The 14,513-nt window shown below is 32.8% G+C and overlaps 2 protein-coding genes and 1 pseudogene across 2 annotated transcripts; all 3 read left to right on the top strand.

Moving 5' to 3' along the window:
• The first annotated feature begins 5,067 nt into the window (after nucleotides 1-5,067).
• Nucleotides 5,068-9,263, top strand: LOC105764951 (beta-galactosidase 15-like; annotated as a pseudogene).
• A 1,043-nt stretch (nucleotides 9,264-10,306) lies between these two features.
• On the top strand, nucleotides 10,307-11,304 carry LOC128035599 (protein BOBBER 1-like). Its single transcript, XM_052625813.1, has one exon. The coding sequence runs from the start codon at nucleotides 10,372-10,374 to the stop codon at nucleotides 11,173-11,175; it is 804 nt and encodes a 267-aa protein (XP_052481773.1). The 5' UTR covers nucleotides 10,307-10,371; the 3' UTR covers nucleotides 11,176-11,304.
• An 853-nt stretch (nucleotides 11,305-12,157) lies between these two features.
• Nucleotides 12,158-13,535, top strand: LOC128031912 (probable disease resistance protein At4g19060). Its single transcript, XM_052625812.1, has one exon. The coding sequence runs from the start codon at nucleotides 12,415-12,417 to the stop codon at nucleotides 13,414-13,416; it is 1,002 nt and encodes a 333-aa protein (XP_052481772.1). The 5' UTR covers nucleotides 12,158-12,414; the 3' UTR covers nucleotides 13,417-13,535.
• Nucleotides 13,536-14,513: the final 978 nt, after the last annotated feature.

A 14,513-nucleotide genomic window follows, 5' to 3' on the forward strand; every position in this document is an offset into this window, starting at 1 on the left:
TGTTTTTTTTTCAAAAAATCAACTCATAATACAGAGGTGAGTTGAGCCTCGGGTCACGCTGAAGTATTTTTTTAAATTTATGCTTTTTTCAAAAAATCAACTCATAATACAGAGGTGAGTTGAGCCTCGGGTCACGCTGAGGTATTTTTAAATTTCTGCTTTTTTAAAAAAATCAACTCATAATACAGAGGTGAGTTGAGCCTCGGGTCATGCTGAGGTATTTTTAATTTCTGTCTTTTTTAAAATCAACTCATAATACAGAGGTGAGTTGAGCCTCGGGTCATGCCGAGGTATTTCTTTTAAATTTTCGTTTTTCAAAAAATCAACTCATAATACAGAGGTGAGTTGAGCCTCGGGTCATGCCGAGGTATTTCTTTTAAAATTTCGTGTTTCAAAAATCAACTCATAATACAGAGGTGAGTTGAGCCTCGGGTCATGCCGAGGTATTTCTTTTAAATTTTCGTTTTTCAAAAATCAACTCATAATACAGAGGTGAGTTGAGCCTCGGACCATGCCGAGGTATTTCTTTTAAATTTATGTTTTTTGAAAAATCAACTCATATTGCGAGAGGTGAGTTGAGCCTCGGGGCACATGTCGAGGTATTTTCGATTTTTGTTTTTCGAAGATCAAATCATAATCCAATAGGTGAGTTGAGTCTCGGGTCGCACGCCGAGCTGTTCTCGATTTCTGCTTTTCAAATAAAGAGGAAAATTTTGGATGGTCGAACAAAATTCAGTGCTTTTTAGTCTTTGCTCTATCCCTGTTTCACAGCGATGAGCAAAGAGGGACAACTGTAATCACTGAATTTTGTCCGGGATTAATTTCGTGTTTGAAAAAAAAAAGAATTTTTTTATTTTTTGCATTTTAACCCCTGTACTTTTCAAAATATACATTTTGACCCCAAACTTTTCTAAAATTTACATTTTGACCCCAAAACTTCTTAAAATTACATTTTGACCCTTAGATTTTCTCAAAATTACACTTTGACCCCTAAACTCTCAAGAAATTACATTTTGGCCCATATTTTGCTAAAATTACGCTTTTGCCCCAGAAACTTTGCATCCCATGCAATTTAGTCCTTCTGACTTGTCAAATCGCCGCAAGCAACCGCCGAGCCTACCCTCCCCAAATAGGGCTACTCCAAAGACCTCCCTAGGCCATGATGGCTCCTCTACCACCGAAAACATTTAGAAAGAAGACAAATTTGAGAGATTAAAAGGAAGAAATGGAGAGTGAATGGGGGTTCTTTTTTGCAAAAGAAAGAAAGAAAACTAAGAAAACAGCAAAAAAAATCAAACAAAAAGAGCAACGAAAGGGCCCTCACCACCGTCAAGCTCTCCCAACCACCGCCTTCACCACCACTGTGTCCACCGCCGTGCCTTGCATTCTTCTAACCACCGTTGCACCTACAAAGCAAAGCACAAAGCAAAAACAAAAAGAAGAAACAAAACAGCAAGCAAAAATAGCAACCAAAAAGGAAGAAGAGAAGAAAGAAAGGAGAAAGAGAGGAGAAGGAGTCGTGTCGGCCACCGCAACACCGGACGAAGAGGCGTCGGCGGCGTTGGGCTAGAGTTCAGCCCCGAAGAGGAAGGAAAAAAGGAAGAAAAAAAGAAGAAAAAGAGAGAAGAAAGGAAGGAAAAAAAAAGAAAAAATATATTTTTTTAAAACCCAGTCGGGTTGACCCGACCCGACCCGACCCGCACCGACCCGATCCAACACCCAGCAGCCCCCCAAAAAAAACAAAACGCCCAAAAAAAACAAAACAGCAAAAAAAAAACAGAATAGCAAAAAAGAACAAAGCAGGCCCAAACCAAGCCCAGCGCAGCCCAACAAGAAGCAGGCCAGCCCAGTCCAGCGTCAGGCCCAGTGCTCAGCAGCCCAGCAGCTTCAGCCCAGTCCTTTGACAGCCCAAATTTGGTAGCCCAACATCTATTAGGCCGAGAAGAAGAAAAAGAGAAAAGAGGAAAAGGGGGCTTTTGGTAATTTCATAAATTTTTAAATTTAGTTCATTTATTTAAATATTGTATTATTTCAATTAAATTAGTATTTTTAAAATAGTTTTTTTAGAAATTTTGTTACATTTATTTTACTCGTATTTTTTAAAAATAAAAAAAATATTTAATGCATAAGTCAACGAACCGATTTAATTTTAAGTCATCGAATTCATTGCTATGTTGGGTGAATATCGATGGCTCGTGTTAAATACGGGACGCCCTTCTAAAAATCGAAAATATTCAAAATTCCTCTTATTTTAATAAAAATTCTCGTATTTTATTAGAATCTCGATTAAATATCAAATTGAATCGATTTAACACTAATTCGATGATTTCATCGCCATGTAGGGGTGAATATCATAGTTTCGTGTTAAATACGGTATGTTTTTAAAAAAATAAAAATAAAAATTCGTGTTTCAAATTTTCGTATTTTCAAATATTACTCGTATTTTAAAATTTTCGACTTTTAACATTTTCAAGAGTTTTCGTGTTTCACAAATATTAGTGTTTTAAAATTTTTGTGTTTCAAAAATTTTCGTGTTTTCAAAATTTTAATGTTTTCGTGTTTTCAAAAAATTCTCGTGTTTTCAAAAAATTTTCGTGTTTCAAATATTTTCGTGTTTTCAAAATTTTCATGTTTTCGTGTTTTCAAAAAAAATTCTCGTGTTTTAAAAAAAATTCATGTTTTAAAAAATTCATGTTTTCGAAATTTTCGTGTTTTCAAAATTTTTCGTGTCATAAAAATTCTCGTGTTTCAAAAATTTTCGTGTTTTCAAAATTTTCATGTTTTCGTGTTTTCAAAAAAAATTCTCGTGTTTTTAAAAAAATTTCGTGTTTTTAAAAAAAAATACATGTTTTCGAAATTTTCGTGTTTTCAAAATTTTTCGTGTCATAAAAATACTCGTGTTTCAAAAATTTTCGTGTTTTCAAAATTTTCATGTTTTCGGGTTTTCAAAAAATTCTCGTGTTTTCAAAAAATTCTCGTGTTTCAAAAATCTTCGTGTTTTCAAAAATTATTATTTTGTTTCAAAGTTGTCGTGTTTAAAAACAAAAAAAAAGTTTTCTCAAGTTTCAATCGGATCACAATTAAATATTAAATTGAACTTGTATTTTTGAAAATTAAGACAACGCGCGTTTTACGAGATACTAATTTTGGGCGTCGCGAGGGTGCTAATACCTTCCTCGCAGAATCGACTCCGAACCCTAATTTTCTCTGGATTTTACGTGGACCTAAAATTGCCTCTTTTTTAGAAAAGTTTAAAAATAAAATTTTCTTCTGAAAAGAGAATTTTGTAGGTGTCCGATCACACCTGGAAAAAAGATCGGTGGCGACTCCTTTTCAAATAAAGTCGAGATTCAATTTTCAAATTTTCAAATTTTCAATAATCACTTCAATTAGCGCCTACACCAAAATTTTTAGGTCGCTACAATTATTATTTTAATAATTATACTTTTTATCAAATTTATGAAAAAAAATCAAAAACCCCATCTTCCAAGTTATTGTGCTTGTTCCTTTAATTTTCCTTCTTTTGATTTGGAATTTTCTTTTAAGTGAAATCTATTGATTTAATTGATAAGACTATAGATGATGTCTTTAATCATCATCTTAAAATGGGATGGGTATCATGCCAATTATCTGAGTAATCACTAATAGTTTAATTATTTATATAAAATTCCTTATTCTACCCAAAAAAAAACGCCTAATTAAAAAAGTATTTATTATTAGGATGCTTTTATTTTAATCACTCAAAATAATTTTTTTGTATTTTTATCACTTTACTTTTAAAACATTTTCATTTTAGTCACTCACTCTTTAAATCTCTAATGATGGTTAACTATATATGCCACATAATGTTTACACTTTCATTTTAATCACTCAACTTATTAGTCGCTTTCATTTTGGTCATCTAAAAATTATCATTTTGTAAGTATTATTGAGGTAAAAAGAAGAAGGATTAAAGTGAACTAAAATAATACTTTAAAAATGGTCAAATTGGCCCTTGCTGAAAGTTCTAATTTTTTCAATATTTAAATTTTAATTTTCAAACACATCAAAATCAATTAAATAAGTTATTGAAAATTTTTATCCCATGATAATGTCAGTCAATGTATTACTATAATATTGAAATTAATTAATTTAGTGTCCTTCTAAATTTTAAAATTTTATTTTATGCTTCCAAATTTAAAATCAATTCAAATAACCATCTTGAATAATTGTCTATGAGACACAATTTTTGTTATATGATCTGAATCTTCCATGCTAAGCTAAAAGTAAAAAAATTCTCACAATTAATTAAATTAATTAATTTTATTTGTCATGCCAAACAAAATCCATACTTTTTCATCACTTTTTACCCAAACAAAGAACAAGCAAATAATTTAATTAATTGTAATTTCATTTTTCTTTTCTACTTTAAGGAATATTTGAAATTATATAATCAAAGAAAATATAAGTTTTATAGACAATTATTAAATATGAGCTGAGTTGAATTCTTTAAGAATAATATGGAAACATAAAATAAAATTTTAAAATTTAGAAGGATTAAATTATTTAATTAAATTAATTTTAATATTATAGTAACAAATCGGTTGACATGGATAAAATTTTTCAATAATTTATAGGTTTTGATGTTTTGGAAATTTAAAATTTCAATACCAAAAAAGAAGAAGAAATTTACAATTTTGGCAATATGATAAACAAGTATAATTTGATAAATTTTTATGCATTATTTTAATTTCTACCTTTTTCACTTTAATCCTTAAATTTTTTGGTACCTCAATAATACTAACAATTGGTGACTAAAATGAAGGCGCAATAAAAATTGGGTGATCAACTAAGATAATTTACCCTAAAAAACATAAATCCAAAGATTTTGTGATATTTATTATACTTGGATAAATGGTAGGATAAAATTACGATAAATAATAAAGAAATTCCAGATAGATATGTTGAAATATCAGATGATGAAGATAGATATGGAAATCCAAAAATTTAATTTATGCATTCATTCATCCCTATATAATAAGGCACCATCTACTCTCATCACAGTAATCAATTTCAGAGTTTGCAAATATGTGGAACATTTGGATTCTCGTGATTTGTTCAACTCTGCTATGCCTATGTAGAAGCTCAGCAATAGAGGTTGATTATGATCCCAAAGCCTTGATCATCGATGGGCAACGTAAACTAATATTTTCTGGTGCAATCCACTACCCTCGTAGCACCCCTGTGGTATATTTACTTGAATTTGACCTTTCATTTCTATTTAGGCACATGGAATTGATTTCTTGACACACTGTTTATATGTTGTATATATAAATGTGGCCAGATCTTATACAGAAAGCTAAAGATGGGGGCCTTGATGCAGTCGAAACATATATCTTTTGGAACGCTCATGAGCCTATCCGCCGTCAAGTGATACTTCTTTTTTCTCTTCTTATATTCTTTAAATAACCAGCACTACTCTGCCAATGTCAACCCTTTTTATTAATGGTTTAAAACAGTATAATTTCGAGGGAAACCTGGATTTTGTAAAGTTTTTCAAGCTAGTTCAAGAGGCTGGACTACATGGAATCTTGAGATTGGGCCCTTATGTCTGTGCTGAATGGAATTATGGGTAAAATAATTTTCTTCTATCACCTAATGAATTCAATAAATTTTGGAATTAATATATATATATATATGTCGTATGCAGGGGCTTCCCTGTGTGGCTAAATAATATTGAAGGGATTGAATTAAGGACAGATAATGAAATATACAAGGTTCCTGCTTTCACTAGTTTTCATATTTAAAGTCTGAACATATGGATTTCAACCATTTTTATCACTTCAAATGCAGAATGAAATGAGAATTTTTGTAACCAAGATTGTGGATATGTGCAAAGAAGCAAAACTTTTTGCTTCACAAGGTGGACCCATCATTTTAGCACAGGTTAGTAAATATTTAGTATTGAATATTGAGAACTTCTGAGACAAAATTCAACCCTTTCTCATGACAGATTGAGAACGAGTATGGAAATGTTATGTGGGCTTATAAAGATAAAGGGGTAGCATACGTCAATTGGTGTGCTGAAATGGCTGCAGCCCAAAATATTGGAGTCCCATGGATTATGTGTCAACAGCAGAGTGCTCCACCGCCCATTGTATCTTTTGCTGTTTTTTTTTTTTTTATAGTTTTTTTGTAATTAATTTTATTATGGTAAATGATGTTTTCTTCTACAGATTAGCACGTGCAATGGGTTTTACTGTCATACGTTTAAGCCAAAAAATACCCTGATCCCCAAAATGTTTACAGAAAACTGGACGGGATGGTATTCAATATGTTCATTTCCTTAATTTTTTCCCCATTTTCAGATTAAACGAATAAATATATTGGACTATCAAATGTAGGTTCAAAAAATGGGGTCAAAAAGACCCTCACAGACCTGCAGAAGACTTGGCTTATTCAGTTGCTCGTTTTTTTCAAGCTGGTGGAGTGTTGATAAATTACTATATGGTATGGTTATCACTTATCACCTCTTTGTTGTTGAACTTGGCTCCCAATGTCTCTTTCTTTGATCTATCTTTTTAACAAATATGCTTTCAGTACCATGGAGGAACAAACTTTGGACGTACATCTGGAGGGCCATTCATCACAACATCCTATGATTATGATGCCCCACTTGATGAATTCGGTAAGTGAGCCGAAGACTAAAAGCACAATCCTCCACTTCCAAAAACGTAGTAATAGTTAAGATTGGTTCCTGTTTTCAGGCAATTTAAACCAGCCAAAATGGGGTCATCTTAAACAACTCCACTCAGCTATTAAAGTGGGGGAGAGGGTTCTCACTAATGGTACAGCAACCACAAAGGTTTATGGCAATGGGGTTGAGGTAAGTGACGGAGTTTTAACGAAATGTGGTAGACCTTGTAGATTTAATGCTGAATGAAATGGCTGTCTTGAATTCGAAATTTAACCAGCTGACGACGTACACCAATAGTATAACCGGGGAAAGGTTTTGTTTCTTGAGCAATAATAATCAAATTGAAGAGGCAACTGTTGTCTTGGAAGAAGGCAATATATTCGTTGTTCCAGCTTGGTCTGTTAGTATCCTTGGTGGCTGCAATAAGGAGATTTTCAACACTGCAAAGGTAGAAACTCTATTTTTTCATGCTTATAAGTTTATCACAGTTTGCTTGAAATGGAATAATAAGCTAACTAGGCGTATAAAAAAAGACTGCCCACAGGTTAGCACACAGACCTCTATCATGGTGAAAAAACAAATGGATGATGAAACTGCTAAATTATCCTGGATGTGGACTCCCGAAACCATTAAAGACACCCTCGTTGGGCAAGGAATATTTACAGTTAGGCAGCTTCTTGAACAGAAAAGAGTAACTTCTGATGTTAGTGACTACTTGTGGTATATGACAAGGTAATGTTGAAATCCAAAACACATCCTTGTGGTATAAGGTGATTGAGTTCCTTAGAAATGGTAGAATTTTTTGTTTTCTCATTATTATCTGTTGGACACAGTTTTGATGTTAACGGAACATCCTGGAAAGATGCTACTCTGTCTGTAAAGTCATCCGGTCAAGTCCTTTATGCTTACGTGAACGGGCATCTGATCGGTATCGTTTAACTATATGAACCAAATATAAATATATTCTATTTGCTCAAAAGATGATCAGAATAAATTTACATTTAATTTGTTTGAGCCTTTTTTTTTACAGGCTCTCAATCAGGTTACGCATTTCAGTTCAAGAACCCAGTTTCACTAATGCCTGGCACAAACAATCTAACTTTGCTCAGTGTCACAGTTGGTCTACAGGTAGGCAGGCACACTCTAGTGGAATGATGATTTGCTAACAATTGAAAATGAACTTCAACATTCATGTAATGTAAATTATCAATTTCAAATTTATTGATATATCATGCTTTCTTTTCGTTATTCAGAACTATGGACAATTTTTTGATAAAGGACCTGAGGGATTAAATGGGGGTCCAGTTGTATTGACTGACAACAAGAATGTTACTATAGATTTGTCATCAAATACTTGGAAATACAAGGTAAGTCTCAAAAGTTAAGGAATTAGAAAATCTCTATTACAGCAATATTATATACAATATTTGATTGAAACTTACTTTATTTTGACTTGGATAAAGATTGGGTTGAATGGTGAAGCCGAAAGACTTCATGATCCAAAATCTCCCCATTCTAGACTACAGTTTTCATCAGAATTTCTTGAACTTTTCATCGGCATGCCTATGGTTTGGTACAAGGTACTTAAAGTATAATTCAAATTAACTTTTCCCTTTTGATTGTGGATTCAAATTATGATTCTAAGCAACTTGTTTTTGCATTGTGTTTGTTTAGACTGAATTCAAAGCTCCGCCAGGAACAGACCCTGTAGTTGTGGATTTACAAGGCATGGGCAAGGGGCATGCCTGGATAAACGGAAACAGCATCGGACGCTTCTGGCCGGCACGAATTACTGATAGCAATGGCTGTGGCACGGAATGTGATTATCGTGGGAAATACAATGAGAGAAAATGTTTATCAAATTGTGGCAATCCTTCTCAAAGATGGTATAAACGTCACCTCTCACATAATATTGGTTTACCAGCAACTAGTTAGTCTCAAAATCCGAAACCTGATACTATATACGTAATGCATTTGTAACAGGTACCATGTTCCGAGATCATTCCTAAATGACGACAACAACACGTTGATTTTATTTGAGGAAATGGGTGGAAACCCTTCGCAAGTGTCTTTTCAGACCGTCACTGTGGGTTCGATTTGTGCAAATGTAAGCGAAGGCAACACGTTGGAACTATCATGCCAAGGAGGTCAAACCATATCGCAGATAAAATTCGCCAGCTTTGGTGATCCTCAGGGAAAATGTGGCTCATTCCAAAAAGGCTCTTGTGATGCAGATCTAAGCATATCTTATTTGTAAAAGGTACGTAGTCACGACTACTTTCTCGGCATCAACATACAGATTATATGTTTCTGTATCTGATAACCTAGTGTTATTAAGTACAAAATATATATTGGTTTCTTGCAGGAGTGTGTTGGGAGGGAGAGATGTTCGATTGATGTCTCGGATGCAACATTTGGATCAACGGAGTGTGCCAACTTTACAAAGAGGCTAGCTGTTGAAGCTATTTGCTAATATAGGATGTTGTACCAGATAAAATTTTAGAAAATTATTTCTAGAAAGTACAACCAATCTAGGCGAAAGAAGTTTTATTGTTTTTCTATTTGTATTTAGATACATATGCTTTTATGCTAGGAGGCTAATAAATAAAAAAAATTCAAACTTCATTCAACTCAGGAAAATCAATTTTTTCTTAAATTTTAAGTTAATCAAATTGTAATATAGAAAAATAAATGGGTATAATTTTGAAAAATTCAAAATAATCTTTACAAATGCAAAAACCTATAATAAATGTTAAATTATAATAATTTTATTTTTTAAAATGATAAAATCAAAGCTTTAAATTAAAAAATTATTAAATCAATTTTATCATATTAAAATATATTATTTATCTCTTATTTTGATTTGAAAGAATTGTTGATATATATAAAATTTATATGTTGTTACTTAGAATCTATTCATAAGTTTTAATTTAATATATTCTTTCTCGATAATTCACTTAACTGAAAATTTTAAATTTAAACTAAGATTTAACAACTCCAAAATTTTTAAACTTGATTTGATACAATCTACACCCTTAGTTTCTGTTTCTTTTGCCTTCAATGCTTGCCCTAAGTCAAATAACTCTTTGTTTAAAATTAAAAATATAAATTTATATAAAACTTATTTTACTATAAATTTAATAATTAATTTGGATATATAGATGATACATTTAAATTCAAAAACTTATTTTACTATAATAACTTCAAATAATAAATTTAAGAATTATTTTTGGTATTTTAATACAATAAGAAAATCTAAGATAAATTACATAAATAGTCATGTAACTATATATCAAAAATTTTTATTTTAGACACTCAAAATAAAAATTTACAGTTTAAACACTCATATTATTTGATCAATTTTTTCTAAATAATAATAATATCTAAAATTCTAGTTAATAATATCTTTTAGAACATATTAGATAATGTAAGGTGAGAGGTTAAATTATAATTTTTTTATTTTTAAATGTTTAAAATAAAAACTTTTTGATACATGTAGGTTACCAAAAACATGCTGCAAACTGAATTAATATCTGTGACGAAGGGCTTCCCACTTTGATTTGAACTCGTATACTCCACGCCTATATATACGCTCGACGCCTTTAGTCTCCTTCAAGGAAGAAAAAAAGACCTAATAGTTAGTAAATCATCCGTTTCTCTACGCCTCAAACCCTCTCCCCCCCAAGAATTTAACCATGGCCATCCTCTCTGGTTACATAGAAGATGAAGACAACAAGCAATCATCTACTTCTTCTGCTTTGTCTTTCAATGCAGTTCTAGACCCTTCAAATCCTCTAGGGTTTCTCGAATCTGCCTTCAACTTTGTGTCCGAAAACTCTGACATGTTCAACACCGATTCTGTGGAGAAGAAAATATCATCTCTTGTGAAGAACATCAAGGAAAGGACAATGAAAGAAGAGGCGGCAAAGAAAGAGCACGAGACGAAGGAAAAAGAGGAGATCAAGGAGAAGCCGAAGCCGAAGCTAAACCCAAACAAAGACAACGGTCTCGACATGGAGAACCATTCATGGGGACAAAACCTGCAAGAGGTTACTGTTACAGTTCCTGTCCCTCTGGGGACCAAATCCCGAGACGTTGTATGCGATGTAAAGAAGGATTATTTGAAGGTTGGGCTCAAGGGTCAGACCCCTATTGTTGATGGGCAGTTGTTCGAGACCGTGAAACCTAACGATTCGTACTGGAGTTTGGAGGACCAAAAGGTAATATCTTTGCTAATGACCAAGTGCGACAAAATCAGTTGGTGGAAATCGTTGTTGAAGGGAGGACCGGAGATTGATACTCAAAAGGCAGAACCAGGGAAGAGCAAGTTGTCTGATTTGGACATGGAAACGAGGTCCACTGTGGAGAAGATGATGTTTGACCAGAGGCAGAAGAAGTTGGGGCTTCCCACTAGTCAGGAGATTGAGAACCAGAACATGCTCAAGCAATTCATGGCTCAGAATCCAAATTTTGACATCACCAATGCTAAGATGTTTTAGATATAGATGATTGATTTTTATTTACTACTAGTTTCTTAATTAGATTAGTTGTTTGGTCTAAGAGTTCATAAAGAGCAAAGGTTTAGGATCTTTAAGGTTTAATTAGATAGTAAACAACAGTATCTTGTTAGCACCAAACTCTAATCTCAGCAATTAGTTGTTTATCGTTTATCAGTGTTTCATAATATAATATCAAGGTTTTTCCTTAGGACAAGGAGAGGTATTCATGAATGATACTGGTATATTCCATGCAAATGCTACAACATGTTGAGCCAATGCTATCCGAGCTAAGCCCAAATTACCTTTGATCGTGTCATGCACGAAAACAGCCCAAGGCTTTGCATAACGACACTAGAGAGCTTTGTGTTCTTCTAGTTAACTGAAGCCATCTATCTGGCCCAAGGCTTTGTTGTTCTAGTTAATGTCTTTTTCTTCTTAAAGATGGTGGAGTTGGATCGAGTCTGCCGGAGTCTCTCTGATTAGTATAAAAACAAAATAAATTTAATTTTTATTGTTTAATGTTGTTCTCACTTTATCCATAATTTTTTAAAATTATTTCTTTGATTACAAAGTTGACGGAAAAATTAAAATATGACAATTTACATATATCTCAAAATTTAAAAATATTCATAACTTTTTAAAAGAAAATTACACATACCTAAAATGAAATATACATAATTTTAAAGAATCAATGCCAAAATAATAATAAAAATAAGATAAAAGTGACATTATCTCAAAATAAGAAACAAAAATATTAAGAAAAGGGCTAAAACCATCCAAATTATTTAATTATTAATTTTGGGAACAATAAATTTAATTATCTTGAGTATCCATCTTTCTCAAAGGATGTTGTAATAGTAAAATTTTTAATGATTAAAAAAGTTGTCCCGCTTGGCTGCAACATGTGAGAATTTAGCAGTTTTTTAATAATTTTTTATTCATAAATTTTTTAAAGCTCTCGACTTTGTTCATTGATCATAAAAGTCGTGATGTATCAGTAATAAAAATAGGGTCCCGCTAACCTTTTCTTTTTCTTTCATTCAAGTGAATCTGTTTCTATATCATTTTGAGGGTTTCGCAAAGGATTCCTTGTTCTTTCACTCCCTGTGTCTTCCCATCCATCCTCTCCCATCTCAGCTGAGTGATAATCATTGTGGATCTCTTCTCCATTAAACCATTCGGTTGTACTAGTAGTAATATAAAAGATCTCAACTTTGAAGCAGCTTTGAGAGATAGAATATGGCCGAACTAAATGGAAACCAGGGAAAGACCCTGTACGACAAGTACCAAGAGAGATTGCCATCCCAAGAGAAGAGCAGCAAGGGGAAGTCCTTTGGCTTCTGGAGAAATAAAGATAAGAAACAGAATGGATCGGCCACAGCAGGAGCTGCCCCACCTGCAGGTTCAAACGGGGATGTTACCCCAAACAATCCCGGCGAAGGGAGCCGATCACAGAAGAAAAATATTAAAAAGACTTATAAGCCTGCAGCCGCTGTGCGTGGTTTTAAGAAAGATGAGATGTCGCTTGAAATAATGCTTCTCAAAGGTGGATTTAGGGATGAGCCCTTCAAGACAATCGGTGTTATCGGGCTGCCTGGTGTTGGCAAAACAGCCCTTTGCAGGTCCATTCTCCGAAATGAGAGGGTGAAGAGTAGCTACACGCAAATGTTTTGGATAAGCTTGTGGTATGAGGCAGAGGAAACTGAGGAGGAGGTAGAGGAAACTGAGGAGGTTGTAGAGGAAATTGAGGATACACTTCCAGGGGACATCATCAAATTCAAATCCGATGTGCCTCATCTTCTTAGACGCCTGAGCGATTATCAGGAGAAACTAGCGGAGAACAAGTATTTAATTGTGTTAGATGATGTGGGGGAGGCAGAGGAAGACAACTATTATGAAGATCTCAACAAATGCTTCAGCGATGAACATCTTCCAAAGCAGAAAGGGGGAGCGGTTATCGTGACGTGTAGGTCGGAGGAAGCAGCAAAGAAAGTGGTGGGAGACGACAACTTGCATCGACTTCAGCCTCTCAATGATCCAAACAGCTGCTGGTGGATATACAACGAGGCAGTGAAAGGTAAAAAGACAAGTGAAGACGCAACAATTTCAAACAAGGTGAAGGAGGAACTGATGAAGAGGTGTGGAGGTCTACCTGGGGCTGCACGAATGATGGGTGAAATCAAGAAGGACAAAAATAAAGCTAACCACACTCCGTCCACTCACTCCACATTTCTTGCTTAATTAGATGTGGTATTATTTCTTGTCTTTGTATTTTGGAATTGATGAACCTTTTTGTTTGGCCTTATACTCTGCTCTTTGCCTGCCATGTTAGTTAATTTTAATCCCCAAGTTTTTCCTTCTTTTTTTTCTTGTAAATTGCATAATTAGTCCCTCAGCTTTTAGCTTATTTTTATTTGGTCAACAAACTACCCAAAAAAACTTTCAACCATCAAATTATTGATAAAATACTACGCATCTTATCAATTTAAATTTAAATTTAAATAATTTAATAAATTTAAATTTCAATAATTACAAATTTTATTTAATATATTTAATTATTTTATAACTTTTACACCTAGCTCAAAAGCTAATCTTTTGGTTGCTTTCACAAAATTTTCCATTTCATTATCTTCATTATCATTCATCACCTTTTATACCTAACCCTTCTACCTTTTATTTTATTAAAAGCCATCATTTATCTTTTTCTTTGAGAATTACTCCTATATAACCTTCTTCTCGTTTTTCTTTTTAATGATTATTATTGAAATCGATTTGAGTAGAGGTGAGTGTTTAATCGAATCGAATTGAATAGAAGAATTTTGAGTTAATTAAATTGACGAGTCCTATTTTATTATCCTAACTCAATTTGAATTTTTTTCGAATCGAGTCGAGTGAAATAAAATTCAAAGCGAGTCGAATCGAATGAAATTGTTCGAGTTAAATTAAAAAAATTAAACATGTCAAATTAAAATCTTACTATAGTATAACTAATATCATGTTATAGCACATAAATTTGAAACCATATATATTTGAAAAGTTTTTCAAAGAAAAAAAAACTTTAGTACGATAAACTTGAACCATTAATTTACTTTTAGGTTCCAAAATTATTATTCTAGAAATTTTTAATCTTTTAACTTTATATATATATATTTATAATTTTTTAAATATATATATATATATAATTTGAAATTTTTATAAATATTTTGAATTTTGAAAACTATTTTATAATTTTTATTGAGAGAGATCAATTTACTCATTTTCAAGCTTAATAAGGGCCAAAAGGATATTTACAACAATCTGTTATTCGAATTATTCGAACTGTAAAATTCAACTCGATT

This window comes from Gossypium raimondii, chromosome 12 (assembly GCF_025698545.1).
Source record: "Gossypium raimondii isolate GPD5lz chromosome 12, ASM2569854v1, whole genome shotgun sequence".
In the NCBI taxonomy this organism is placed as follows: domain Eukaryota; kingdom Viridiplantae; phylum Streptophyta; class Magnoliopsida; order Malvales; family Malvaceae; genus Gossypium; species Gossypium raimondii.